The sequence below is a fragment of the Megalobrama amblycephala genome, linkage group LG24 (genome assembly GCF_018812025.1).
Source record: "Megalobrama amblycephala isolate DHTTF-2021 linkage group LG24, ASM1881202v1, whole genome shotgun sequence".
Taxonomy (NCBI): domain Eukaryota; kingdom Metazoa; phylum Chordata; class Actinopteri; order Cypriniformes; family Xenocyprididae; genus Megalobrama; species Megalobrama amblycephala.
This window is the reverse complement of record NC_063067.1, coordinates 28,555,316-28,569,251: the sequence shown is the minus strand read 5'-3', so window position 1 is coordinate 28,569,251 and position 13,936 is coordinate 28,555,316. Positions and strand designations below refer to the sequence as shown.

The window sequence follows — 13,936 nt, the reverse complement described above, 5'->3', positions numbered from 1 at the left end:
ATGAGCGCATGCGTAAGAACAACCCCCCCCTCCTTCACAGTTCTTTTCAAAGGAATGCCTCCCAAAACTCGTGCATGAGTATTGGAACATGAGTGTTTACCACCGGCATTCGCTGCGTCATGATTTTTGGATTCATTATGTCGGACTCACCGCATGTTACTCATAATCTGCAGTTGTTACTCCTGTCTCCTGACAAAAACATTGCATGCGGCGCCTGTGGAGTGTGGAAAGTTACTGGAGAGCGCAGCCACGCTCGTCTCTCACAAGGAACGTCATGGCAGTGATTGACAAGCCAGAGGGCCAATCCGTGCACGTCTCTCACAAGGAACGTCACGGCAGTGATTGACAAGCCAGAGGATCATCGCGTAAACGATTGGCTGATGTTTTTAAGGCCCTACCTCATGCACAGATGATGTATATTAATATTATTCCTTTCAGTGCACCTAATAAATAGTCTTTTATCAGTTAGTAAAGACAGTTTCAAGTAATATTGCAAAAATGTATAAAACAAAACATCCTCTTTAGCACCTTTAATGTGCTATATAGATGTGCAAATTAGATACATTGTATATAATGGGAAAACACGTTTATGGCCATTTACACATAGTGCATAACGCAAAATGGTGTATCAAATCATTATATCTTTCATAACATAGTTGAGAATCATCTTTAAACAAAGTTTGGTATAAAAAATTCTGAAACCTAAAAATTTATTGACAATTAAAAAAAAATCCCATTGTTTTGCCTTTTCATGTCTATTTATGTCTTATTTTATTTTTAAAATAAAAGTCCTGGTGTCTTCTACAGAGGAACATAAAATATTATTTTTAATTTTATTTTCCCATTTTTTTCTTATCCTCTAAACAAATGTAATGACCAATATTTAAAAAAAAAGTAAATTCTCAAAACATTTTTTTTCTGGTAGTCAGGAGGATATAAATTTTAAATATATATTTTTAAAATTTAAATAAAAAAATATTATTGAGCAAATATATATAACATTGATTTTACAGGGGGAAAAAAACAGTTAAAGGTTTTTGACCACTTTTGACTAGGAGTGACCCCTAATGAGGAGCTAAACCAGCTAAGACCAGCAGACTATCTTTGGCTCTTTCTTTCTTTCGATATGTTTTTAAGGGGTTTTAAGCTTGTTTTTTGCTGTTTTTTTCTCCAAACCTGGTAATGTATGCTGGTTTTATAGGGTTTTGGGCACTTTTGAGCAGATCAGGCAGGGATATCAGCCGGGCAACCAGCTAAACCAGCTGAGCTGACAGTCTTCTGAGACCAGATTAAACCAGACAACCAGCACTTGTTTGCTTTAAGCTTCTGCTTATGGTTCCTATGATATTTTCCTGCTCCAGTCCAGTTTTAGAGTTCTAAACAACAACAACAACAACACACACACACACACACACACACACACACACACACACACACACCGTGGTTTATTCACACAGCCTGTGTGTCTCTGTGTGTGTGTGTGTGTGTGTGTGTGTGTGTGTGTGTGTGTGTGTATGTGTGAACAAGCCATTGTGATTTACATACACCCCCTCTGCCTGCTACCCCCGCCCCTCTTACCCCGTCCACGGTCTACCCCTTGTTCTCCAGCCTCTTTCTTCGCACTTCAGTCACTCACACCCGAGTCTCACACACTCCTCCCGCGACGCGCTGCCCGTGTTCAGCTTTCACACTTCCACGCGCGTTTCACTGAGCGCCGCGGGAAACAATGGGAACGGAGCCGCTTTGTGTCGGACAGAGACTGACGCGCTTCTCTGTGTTTGTTTAGGACTTTCTGCTGATAGACTCATAGCTATATTCAGGACCCCATTATCTCGCTTTAACACAATGGGCTGCTGCAGCGGACGGTGCACCCTCATATTTCTCTGCACGTTTCAGTTGGTAAGTTTGTTTTCTGAGAAAAATGTGCATTTCACACCGATAATTCTGAGTGTTGTTAACCATGTAGCCTATGCGAGCTGTTTAGTTTATAATACGCCTGCCTTTTGCTTTGTTGTTGTTGTAATGTTGCTGTTGCACCGGATAATACACAATGAGTTCATTATTCAAACATTGTGTGTGCTTGAACTCTTGTCTTGAGTTGAGTTAAGCTTGAACATGTGTTTAAGTAGTTGGACCCTCCATAAAACAACCCAGAGTTGTAAAAGACACTTTTATGGCCAGTTGAGTGCCTCTGCTCTTGCACTATTGCAGCTTCAGGCAACCCACTTGAACTTTTCTCATAGTGCCATACAAAATTAGGGGTACTGTGACAACACAGGATACAGGACTGCAAAAATGAGTTTATGTACCAAATGCATTTTTGTTTTTTTGTTTTTTGGGATTAATCTGTTAAATAAAAAATAGGTTTTACCATGCTGGTCATGCAATGCACCAATGCTGTCAGATGCAAAACATGTAATGCTGAAGTGTAGTGTATTATAATATATCATATTATAGTAAACCATACAGTTATATATATATATATATATATATATATATATATATATATATATATATATATATATTCAGGGTGATTGGGACACCTTTTGCCATTAAGATGACTGGGAAAAAGTGTCCCAATCAACCTGAATTCAGTATGCAATGAATGCAGTAGCAATTTTGTTTTTCTGACTTTGCTAGTTAAATTATCTAAAAATCCCAAACCATTTCTTTACAATTTGGGTGATGGAATTGACATATCATGGCTTGACATGCCAAAATATATGCATTAAAGGGATATTTGACAACAAATGAAATTTTGTCATAATTTACTCACCCTTATGTTGTTCCAAATCTGTATGAGTTTCTTCTGTTGAACTAAAAAAATAAAAAAATGTAAAAAATTGAAGAATGTTGGTAATCAAACAGTTGATGCCATTGACTTCCATAGTATGAAAAAAATACCAAGGAAGTCAATGGAGTCCGTCAACTGTCTGGTTACCAACATTCTTCAAAATATCTTCCTTTGTGTTCAGCAGAAGAAAGAAACTCATACAGGTTTGGAACAACTTGATGGTGAGTAAATGATGACAGAATTTTCATTTTTGGGTGATCTATCCCTTTAAGTCATCATGAAATGAAAATTCACCCTTTATATTTTCTAAATGAATTTTATAGACCATACTGTAAATGTTTAATTTTTTTTTTTTTTACTGTTTTTTTTTAACTCAATCTTCCAGTGAAAGGACAGATGTCTTTCTGATGATGTACGCAGGAATTCTCCAATCATTTAGTCCGCTTAGACCCCGCCCCTCCACAAATGAAAACCTTGCATTCACATCTGCCTTCATCCAATCAACAACCAATGCATAAAACCAAGTCCTGCCCTACATTTTTTGTTGATAATCTTTTACTCGAATGTACATCATAATATGATAGAAAACATCTGTCACTACTACAGTTTCAGAGAATTAGTATACAATAAAAAAAACTTACAGAGCCTTTGTGGCCTCGTTGAACTCATAACAGGTGAAAAATGGAAAGAGGACCTTCAGGATGTTCAGAAGTTTCCATAAATATCTGACTGTGTTGCCGCAGAGGGTACATGCTTTTGAACAATAGTTTAGTATGTGAAAGTTCATAGCAAGGACTCTATAGACCCCACGGTAAGCCTCTCGGCGCTAAATTGATCTGTTTGCACTCTTGGCGGGAGCTTTCAGTGGTTAGTCATTAGTTAGATCTACCCATGTTCCTGTCAAAGAGAGAGATGTTCGTCTCTCCTCAAGAAGCTATTATACTGTAATCGTCGCTTAATCTTTATTGCAGGCCGCTCTGGTTCATCGGATACTCTATCCTAGCTTAAGTGTTCATAGAAGTTGTATGTCAGTGAAATGTTATATTGACTTCAAAGTCAGCCATCATCATTCTGCTGTGAGTGGCTGGTGTCCTAATTTCCATACGGAAAGTCTTGCAGCTGCTTTTTGCATTGTTTCAGTCAACCTCCCCCTTCCGCAATCCCAGTCTCAACAACTGAACCGATCCCACAACAATGTAAACGGGCGTTGTACGCCTACACCGGTAAACAGCTGCAGGAGACTGATTGCACGTTATTCAAATTTAACTGCCGTTGACACTGTCAAGTAGACGTTCTTGTTTTCTACCTTAAATATGGCACTGCTTGTGTAATGCTCAGTGGAGGTGCTGTCCATTCCTCCCACAATCCTCTCTGACAGGAGCATTAAAAAGCCGTTGACACATGCCCCCTAAAGACAGATGTGTAATACACCTCGGCCCACATGCATGTTGGCACGTCACACACACACTAGGTCACTGTCAGACCTTCTGAGCTTGACAGGGTCCGTCTTCTTTTCATTTTAGGCACCTCAGGGGGAAAACATTCCTGGGCTAAGATGTAGTTCTGCTTTCTGTCTTCCTATGAGATCTTATTATCTTGATGTCACAGAGTTTACCGAACGAGTCGGCAGTTACTGATGTTCCCGCTCGTACTGTTCTCAGTGGAAAGATGTCACAATACTGTTAGACTAACTGGGAATATTAGTCATAGTGGATTGACGCTTCTCTATTACTGTTGCCTTTACTTCAGGTTTTATACTTTTACTTTAAGGTCAAATACAAGAGATTTGAAGAAATCCCTCATGCTAAGTAATAAACTTTGGCTCGTAACTCGTCTCTCACTGTGGCTTGTTTGTGGTTACTTTCGTGGTTTGTGGTCGGATGAATTTAGCCTGGCGGACTATGAAACAGATGAAAAATTCCATAGATTTACACTGAAGGAAAGGCATGATTCATATCTGGAGACCAGAATTAGTGATACACAATCCGTATCAGTTGCATTTAGGATTGCGCATGCGCATTAGCTTGATCCATCCTGAAAATACAGGTTTTTTTGTCATGATTCGAGCGTTTAGAAACAAAATTTACGAGACAGATTTCATTGGTGATTTTCAAATATGAAATTTAATCGAAAGCTTGGCAAACAGCTTTGGAGAATTTGATGTTTCCCCATTCAAAGAGATAGGAGCTGCACTTGAATGCCCGAGAGACATTTCAAAGATGGCTGCCGATTGAAATGACTTAAAGGAACTTTGATTGTAGTAGGCCTTTTTTGTGGCCTGGAAGTTCACTGGTCACTGGAAGTTCAACATGGCACCTTATGGCAAAGAACTCTCTGAGGATATGAAAAAAAGAATTGTTGCTCTACAAAAAGATGGCGTAGGCTATAAGAAGATGCAGCACAGTGGCCAAGACCATACAGCGGTTGAACAGGGCAGGTTCCACTCAGAACAGGCCTCGCAATGGTCAACCAAAGAAGTTGAGTGCATGTGCTCAGCGTCATATCCAGAGGTTGTGTTTGGGGAAATAGATGTATGAGTGCTGCCAGCATTGCTGTGGAGGTTGAAGGGGTGGGAGGTCAGCCTGTCAGTGCTCAGACCATACGCCGCACACTGCATCAAATTGGTCTACATGGCTGTCGTCCCAGAAGGAAGCCTCTTCTAAAGATGATGCTCAAGAAAGCCCGCAAACAGTTTGCTGAAGACAAGCAGACTAAGGACATGGATTACTGGAACCATGTCCTGTGGTCTGATGAGACCAAGATAAACTTATTTGGTTCAGATGGTGTCAAGCGTGCATGAGTGCTGCCGGCACTGGAGAGCTACAGTTCATTGAGGGAACCATGAATGAGCAGAGCATGATCCCCTGCATTCAGAGACTGGGCCGCAGGACAGTATTCCAACATAACGACCCCAAACACACCTCCAAGACGACCACTGCCTTGCTAAAGAAGCTGAGGGTACCTAAACCCTATTGAGCATCTGTGGGGCATCCTCAAATGGAAGGTGGAGGAGCGCAAGGTCTCTAACATCCACCAGCTCCGTGATGTTGTCATGGAGGAGTGGAAGAGGACTCCAGTGGCAACCTGTGAAGCTCTGGTGAACTCCATTCCCAAGAGGGTTAAGGCAGTGCTGGAAAATAATGGTGGCCACACAAAATATTGACACTTTGGGCCCAATTTGGACATTTTCTCTTAGGGGTGTACTCACTTTTGTGTCCAGCGGTTTAGACATTAATGGCTGTGTGTTGAGTTATTTTGAAGGGGCAGCAAATTTACACTGTTATAAAAGCTGTACACTCACTACTTTACATTGTAGCAAAGTGTCATTTCTTTAGTGTTGTCACATGAAAAGATGTAATAAAATATTTACAAAAATGTGAGATACTGTATATGTTTAATTTAAGTAATGATGATTAAAATATCAACCCGATCTTCTGGTGAAATGACAGACTTCTCTCTGGTGACGTATGCCAGTCATTTTCTTTGCTTAAACCCCATCCATCCACAGTCAACTGGAATCTCATATTCATTTTTGAGTGCAACGTTCACCCCTCACAATCCAATCTACAACTTTTTCGGTAATCCGTTGCGACTCGGATGCACATCACAATACGGGAGAAAAGAGCTGTCGCTAACGCTGTTTCTTTTCTGTTTCTCTCTTTTAATATCAGTGCCTTCCTAACCAGAATATCATATCAACTTGGTAGTGAGTCAAATAATCACACTCTTTTCTCAATTCCACACACTCTTCCTCGGAAATCATTCCATATTGTTGTGATGTTTGTGAAAGGTGTACACACCTGTTTGTGTGCAGGATAAGGGAAGGAGAGGAACAGACACACAGGAGCATGGGAAACACAGGTTGACTAACATACACACACACAGAAACGGTTTTGAGCTTTATCCTTTGTTGCTCTTGAGGAACATCTGGTTTGGTTCCTCCTCCTCCATATCTCTGTTCTTGCAGTAATAGATGGGGAGTTTGTTTAAAAGCACATGAAACTGTCAGCAGCTGGTTTCAAGAGTCCCTGGTGGTGAGTTAAACTTGCTTTTTTCTAACAGGCATTTTCCACATAGACCTGACTTGGAAATCACTAGTTTTGGAGTGAAGTGGACAGTTATCGAGTTCATTGTAATTCTGAGATGTTCTCCTCCATGAACCATCTCTCATTACCACTTCTCTCGCATGATTGGGCTGTGCAGGGATTTGTGGTTACCCTGCGAGGAATTTAGTCTGTATCCAGGCAAAGCATAATAATGAGGTTTTCTTGATTAAAAATTCTTTCTTTTGTTAACAAGCAGCTTGAATTTTTATCTTTGACTTAAAGGAATAATTCACTGCAGAGTGAAGTTCTCATTCCAAGCCAGTATGACTTTTTTTTATGGAAGCTTGTTTCTGCCACGGAATAAAACAATTTAAAAGATTTGTGACTTTTTATCTCACAATTTTGACTTGCGAGATATAAACTCCCAAATGCGAGTTATAAAGTCCAATTCTGAGGGGGAAAAACGACTGACTTTTTTCTCAGTTTGCTTATAGTTTATATCTCGCAATTTGGACTTTACAACTCACAATTGGACTTTCTCGCAATCCGGACTTTATAATTCGCAATTTCGAATTTATATCTCGCAATCGCTTTAATCACAATCACGCTTTATAACTCGCAATTGCGAATTTATATCTCGCAATTCAGACTTTATAACTCACAATTACGAGTTTATATTCTCCAATTCGGACTTTATAACTCACAATTCGCTCTTTATAACTCAAAATTCGCTCTTTATAACTCACAATTCGTACTTTATAACTCGCAATTGCGAGTTTATATCTTGCAATTCGTAATTTATAACTCGCAATTGTGAGTTTGTATCTCGCAATTCGTAATTTATAACTCGCAATTGTGACTATATTTCGCAATTGTGACTATATCTCGCAATTCGTACTTTATAACTCACAATAGTGAGTTTATATCTCGCAATTCGTACTTTATAACTCACAATTGTGAGTTTATATCTTGCAATTCAGACTTTATAACTCACTATTACGAGTTTATATTCTCCATTTCGGACTTTATAACTCACAATTCGCTCTTTATAACTCACAATTCATACTTTATAACTCGCAATTGCAAGTTTATATCTTGCAATTCGTAATTTATAACTCACAATTGTGAGTTTATATCTCGCAATTCGTAATTTATAACTTGCAATTGTGAGTTTATATCTTGCAATTCGTAATTTATAACTCACAATTGTGAGTTTATATCTTGCAATTCGTAATTTATAACTCACAATTGCGACTATATCTCACAATTCGTAATTTATAACTCACAATTGTGAGTTTATATCTCACAATTCGTAATTTATAACTCGCAATTGCGACTATATCTCGCAATCCGGACTTTATAACTTGCAATTGTGAGTTTAGCCTATATCTCGTAATTCGAACTTTATTACTCGCAATTGCAAGTTTATATCACTCAATTCTGAGAATTGAGAGATGTAAACACAATTGCAAGAAAAAAAAAGTCAGAATTGCGAGATAAAAAGTCGCAATTACCTATTTTATTTTTTGTTTAGTGGCGGAAACAAGCTTCCATATTTTTCTTCTGTGGAACACAAAAGAAGGAATTTTGAAGCAGGTCTTATTTTTCATATGGAATAATTTTTATGGTGTTTTTTGGTCCCTATGCTTTATTTCTATGGGAAACAAAAACTATTTTTTCCTTTTTTCCTTTTTTTTTTGTTTGTTTACATAGAAGAAAATCATGTGGATTTGCAATGACATAAATGTGAGTAGATTTCATTTTTGTGTGAACTAATCCTTTAAGAATTTTAGAGGTGGAGATTATGTCTAAAAGTGCACGCACATACACAAAACACTGCCTTGTGCAATACATTTCCTCTACAGTATCTGTTTCCTTAAGAGATGAAACAAACTAGGACAGAATTGGAGAGACGCTTTGAAGTGAGCCAGAAAAGGAGGGCTAATCAGTCAGAGAGTTGTACTTGCCGTGTTGTACACACTGGTGACTAGACACACTTAATGGTGAATAGAGAAAGTGACTGATGGACTGTTGGTAATATATGGCATTGGCTTTGACCTCTTTATGGCAGAGTAGAGAGACTAGTGGAGAGATACGGTAATGAGGTCAGGAGGAGGATACTCTCTGAACTTCTGACCCGTGAACGAACGCATACATGTCAAATGTTGAATAGATACCAGACCTCTGTGGTACCATCCACATGCACACTATCCTTATCATTACATACAGATTAAAGGAATGTTCTGCATTGATAGCATTATAATCTTCATTTGTACATTTTTTTTAATTAATGAACTGAAGTCAATGTGGCAAGGCATCGCAGAGAGTTTGTAAACCAAATATATGTACTTTTTTTTGTTGTTAAACGCATATATTCTTCTAAATCATACTTAGTTGTGGCACCACTGTTTTTGGTAGATAATGTCTGGTTACTGTATGCATTTTCATCGTAATTGTTTTTAAATGGATTTTCTCTACGAGTCCCTTTTCTGATATACTTGCATGCATCATGCAAAAGTTACAGGGTTTACCGGCTTTACAAGATCATAATCATAATCATGTAACTTTGCACAGATCAGCCCAAATAATGTTTAAGTCTTGTGGCTAGGGATAGAAATCATTTTTGATTCCGGTTCCTTAATGGTTCCACTTTGAAGGAATTAATATTTGGAAAATGGAAAGCAGTTCCATTGTCAAATGATGAAAATTTCAATAATGAGAGAATTTATTATATAAAAAATAATTAAAAATTAAACTATGTGAGTGGCGCTCTATGGCACCCGTAGAAAACAATGAGTGTTCAAATTTTAAAGATGTGGCGCTGCGCGGCATGGCACGGCACGGCGCTGTGCTTTTCATCCAGGGTGTGACCCACTTCAGTCAAAAGTTTAATTTGATAGGAAGACGGAGCTGATGTAGGCAGTAGTTCTATACTGGACTTAGCCTGTGCAAATAGTTCGGACTATGTGCCAATACGTAGTTCATGCTGTGATATTTGTGTATATTTTATATAACAGACTTATAGGTTCGGATGTTTTATGGCATTTATTGCTGCAAAATAAAAGGCTGATAACTTGCGGTTTGTAAATAAGTAGATTGAGTAAATGTAGGTAATAGTTCTGGTGGATGAAGGGCCCCTCAAGAGGCAAAGCCCAAGGACCTCTGATAGTCTTAATGCGGCCCTAGTAACGGTCTTGAGTTAATGTGTTTGGGAATTGAGCTCGTTTGTGCCGTCTGTGTTGTGCTCTAGATTCAGTAGCGGTGTTGTGTCTCTCTGTTGAAAGTAGTGCAGGAAACTCTTTCAGAGTATGTTAGTATGGTGTTTCGTCAATTTCAGTTGAAAACTGCATGTGCAGGAATTGTTAATCGAACCGAACCCCATTCAGTCATAATATTTTTACAAAAGCGAACAATTTCTCAGTTCTCAACCTGGCTTGTGGTTATACTTTTTTAACAATGTGTTTTTTTTTTTTTTTTAAACATTTCTCCTAGGCTTTTTGTAAATGCATTTTACTTGTTTTACAAACTGACGAATGACTGAGATATATGACCTGTTCCCACCAAGAACGTTGGGATCACTTTCAGAACAATTTTTTTCCAGATGTTGAACAATAAAACACTGACAGCCAATCAGAATCCATTCTAATTTAATGGCTCACGTGTTTAAAATGGCAGACGACTGCAGTTAAGAAGTAAACTGCAGAGGTTCAGAAAAAGCCAACTCTGTTTGACAACTCAAACCCCCCCTAGAAGTATTAACAATGAGACCATTATGCCATTCTAGCAAACGGTAACATAAAATTACCTCAGGTATCCAGCGTTAGTTTCGACAACATTGTCTTGAAACTTGAAGTTGCAGTGAAAAAGACCAGGCGTTGTTTTTATTCCGCTATATTGACCTTGTCATCTATATTCACTGTTAAGCCGAGTTCAGACTGCACGATTTTCAAAGTAGTCGGGTCACTGTTCTTTTCACACTGCATGACTATCTTGGCCAGCATTCAGTCGCTGCTGTGTTCACACTGCACGATGGATCGGCGACAGAAGGTTTCACACTGCAGGACTTTACAATAGGAAGAATCGCTGACAACTCTGTCTGGCACGCAAACCACGTTTCACGACCAAACACACGCGAGATGTGACAAGGAAACAACACGATATCACACGTGCAGGACCAGAGTTATTATTATTATTAAAAACGGTAGCCCGCAAGAAGCTTGCAATACGAGTTGCCTGTGCGCTGATTTACAGCGAATACAAGAAAAAGAAAAGAAGAATATGGAGGAGGAAATGGTTGGGGAGACTGTGGATTTTGTGTTCTGCAACGAGAGTTGGAGGTAAATACATAACTTTTCAATGTGCTGCTGTTGCGGATGGTCAAGCAAATGTTTGTGTTTTGTTTTTGTTTGATAGAATTGTTTATGTGAATGAAGCCGTGCTTGCTGATATTGTGGTCTATAGCGCCTCCCCGAACTCCCCGCTGCTCTGTATCTTGCTCTCTTATTGGCTGTCGGTCATCGCCGATGTAGTTTTCAGTCAGAACACTTTTCACACAGCAGGATTTTGAATCGCCGACAGGTCCAGATATTTAGCATGCCAAATATCTCACGGGTGTCGGCGACTCGTCGGTGATTCTCTCAGATCGCGTCTTTGCTCATTCACACTGTGTGATTGTTACTCGCGTAAGCGAGCACCGATTTGCCTGTGATTTCGGGCATTTGTCGGAGAGCCAAAATCGGGGCTAAAATCGTGCAGTCTGAACTCTGGCATTAGATTAGATCGATTACACTTGAAACATAGCATGCTGAGGACATCTGCTGGTTAAAGCTGTGTAATTGCAACAAAAACAGCAAAAACATGTTGTACATAATTTACTCACCCCCATGTTATCCAAGATGTTCATGTCTTTCTTTCTTCAGTCGAAAAGAAATTAAGATTTTTGATGAAAACATTCCAGGATTTTTCTCCTTATAGTGGACTTCAATGGGCATCAAACGGTTAAAGGTCAAAATTATAGTTTCAGTGCAGCTTCAAAGAGCTTTAAACCATACCAGACGAGGAATAAGGGTCTTATCTAGAGAAACCATCGCTCATTTTTGAAAAAAATGTAAATGTATATACTTTATATAAACAAATGATCGGCCTTCTAAGTGCTTCTGCCAAAACCGCACTTTCGTATTCTTCAAAAAGCTTACGCTGTATGTCCTACGCCTTCCCTATTCTACTTATGGAAAAAATGGAACTGCCGCTGTGTTCGTTCCGTAAGTAGAATAGGGAAGACGTAGGACATACAGTGTAAGCTTTTTGAAGAATACGAAAGTGCGGTTTTGGTGGAAGCACTTGGAAGGCGAACATTTGTGTTTATAAAGCTTATACATTTAAATTTTTTTTAGAAAATGACCAATGGGTTCTCTAGATAAGACCCTTATTCCTCGTCTGGTATGGTTTAAAGCTCTTTGAAGCTGGAATCCTGGAATGTTTTCATCAAAAACCTTAATTTCTTTTCGACTGAAGAAAGAAAGACATGAACATCTTGGATGACATGGGGGTGAGTAAATTATCAGGGACATTTTTTTTTGAAAGTGAACTAATCCTTTAACTTGTATTGAACCCGTATTGAAAGGTTCCTGTAATGTACACACATGCATAAATAATAAAGCTCCAGTTGGCATGCCCACCAGCCCCCCTTTCCTCTTGCTCCATCTATAAGAAGTAAAGTTGACATGTCATGGGTTTTTACTCTTAACCCCCCACTGAGAGACAGATTATCTAAACAAACAGCGCTCCCTTTGGAAACGAGAAGCCGCAGAAACATGGTCCAGCTGACTCCACAAAAGTCAAAATCTCTCACGGGAGGGCAGAAAAAATGTGAGGACGGGGTAATTTGTGGTTTAATTTGCTCAGGAGGTGTCATTACAGGGCTACAGGGGTTCACTGGTTATGTTGATGGAACCTTTTGCCCTCCTGTAAAGGTTAATTTGCCCCTGTTGGCTATTTCACGACAGCTAGGGAAGTTAGAAACGCTTGGCGGTTTTACGAGACCTGACGGCAGCCTCTATCTCCCAGACAAATGAGCGCAGAGATGTGCGGCTCTGTTTATCAGCTGATTTGCATATGATTCATCCATTCAGCCCAACACCCAATGTGCACCCCCCAGCCAGACAAGCAGATGAATATTTATAAAACAAAGGGTGCCACCCTCTCTTTTCTCTCTCACTCATCACAATCTATGTACTCTGAATTACCAACTTTCATTAATGCACTCAGGCTGTTATTAAGTGTAATTAGTGGAATGAATCAGAATGAGACAGCAGAAAAAGACACAAACACACACACACACACGAGCAGATGTTTCTAATGCTTCTGTGTAACTCAGGAATGCCTGATACGGGTTGATGGAGAACATGACCGATGAGGGATCCAGCACAGAGAAGACTGCGGCAGCTCTAGACCAAAACAATATAGTCATAGTGCCTCAGATACTTATTAGAACCACACAACTATTGGGATGAACAATATTTCTCCATGAATCTAGCTCTGTTCAACAACTGAGTGAGCTGCTTGCATAGGTAGCTGCCTTCAAAAGCCCAAAGTATACTCTAGGGTATGCGTATAGTGTGTGACAAAAATTGCGTCATTAGCATAGTACACCTACTGTACGTGCGCAGCCTGATTTTTACTTTCTTTTGCACTAATTTGTTTGTCCACAAGGTGGAAACACTGGCCTGGGCCGTTGTACTTTTGCGTCAAAACTGAAGTATAGTTTAAGGCAACATTCTTACTATCCAACCTTGCAAGGCACTGAGTTGGAAAACTCTGCTTTGGGAACAATTGGTTCCAATAAAGTTTGATGTTAGCATGTTGCTATGCTAACTATTCGATGCTCAAACAGGTGTAATAAACATATACATACCACACAAAAATCTTAATTTTTTTTTTGCACAGTGTATTCTGGGATCAAGGCACAGCTTTAAATGTACATTCGATGAGTTCATATATATAACTAAAAACAGGGCCTGAATTTTGTTTTGGAAAATAGAAGGGAATTCCCTCTTTCCTTTTACATTCCTAAAACTTTTACAAGTTTTACATTGGA

General features: G+C 39.2%; 1 protein-coding gene across 2 annotated transcripts in view; it reads left to right on the top strand.

Annotated features, from left to right (window-relative positions):
* Nucleotides 1-1,584: 1,584 nt before the first annotated feature.
* The window catches only part of nkain4 (sodium/potassium transporting ATPase interacting 4), an 89,155-nt gene continuing 76,803 nt past the window's right edge, over nt 1,585-13,936 (top strand). Inside the window, exon 1 of one of the 2 annotated variants that reach the window (XM_048177976.1) lies at nt 1,585-1,899. In XM_048177976.1, the coding sequence (XP_048033933.1) occupies nt 1,846-1,899 (54 nt within the window). In that variant the 5' untranslated portion in view covers nt 1,585-1,845. The remainder of the gene's footprint in view (nt 1,900-13,936) is intronic. The other variant, XM_048177975.1, reaches the window with a different exon arrangement.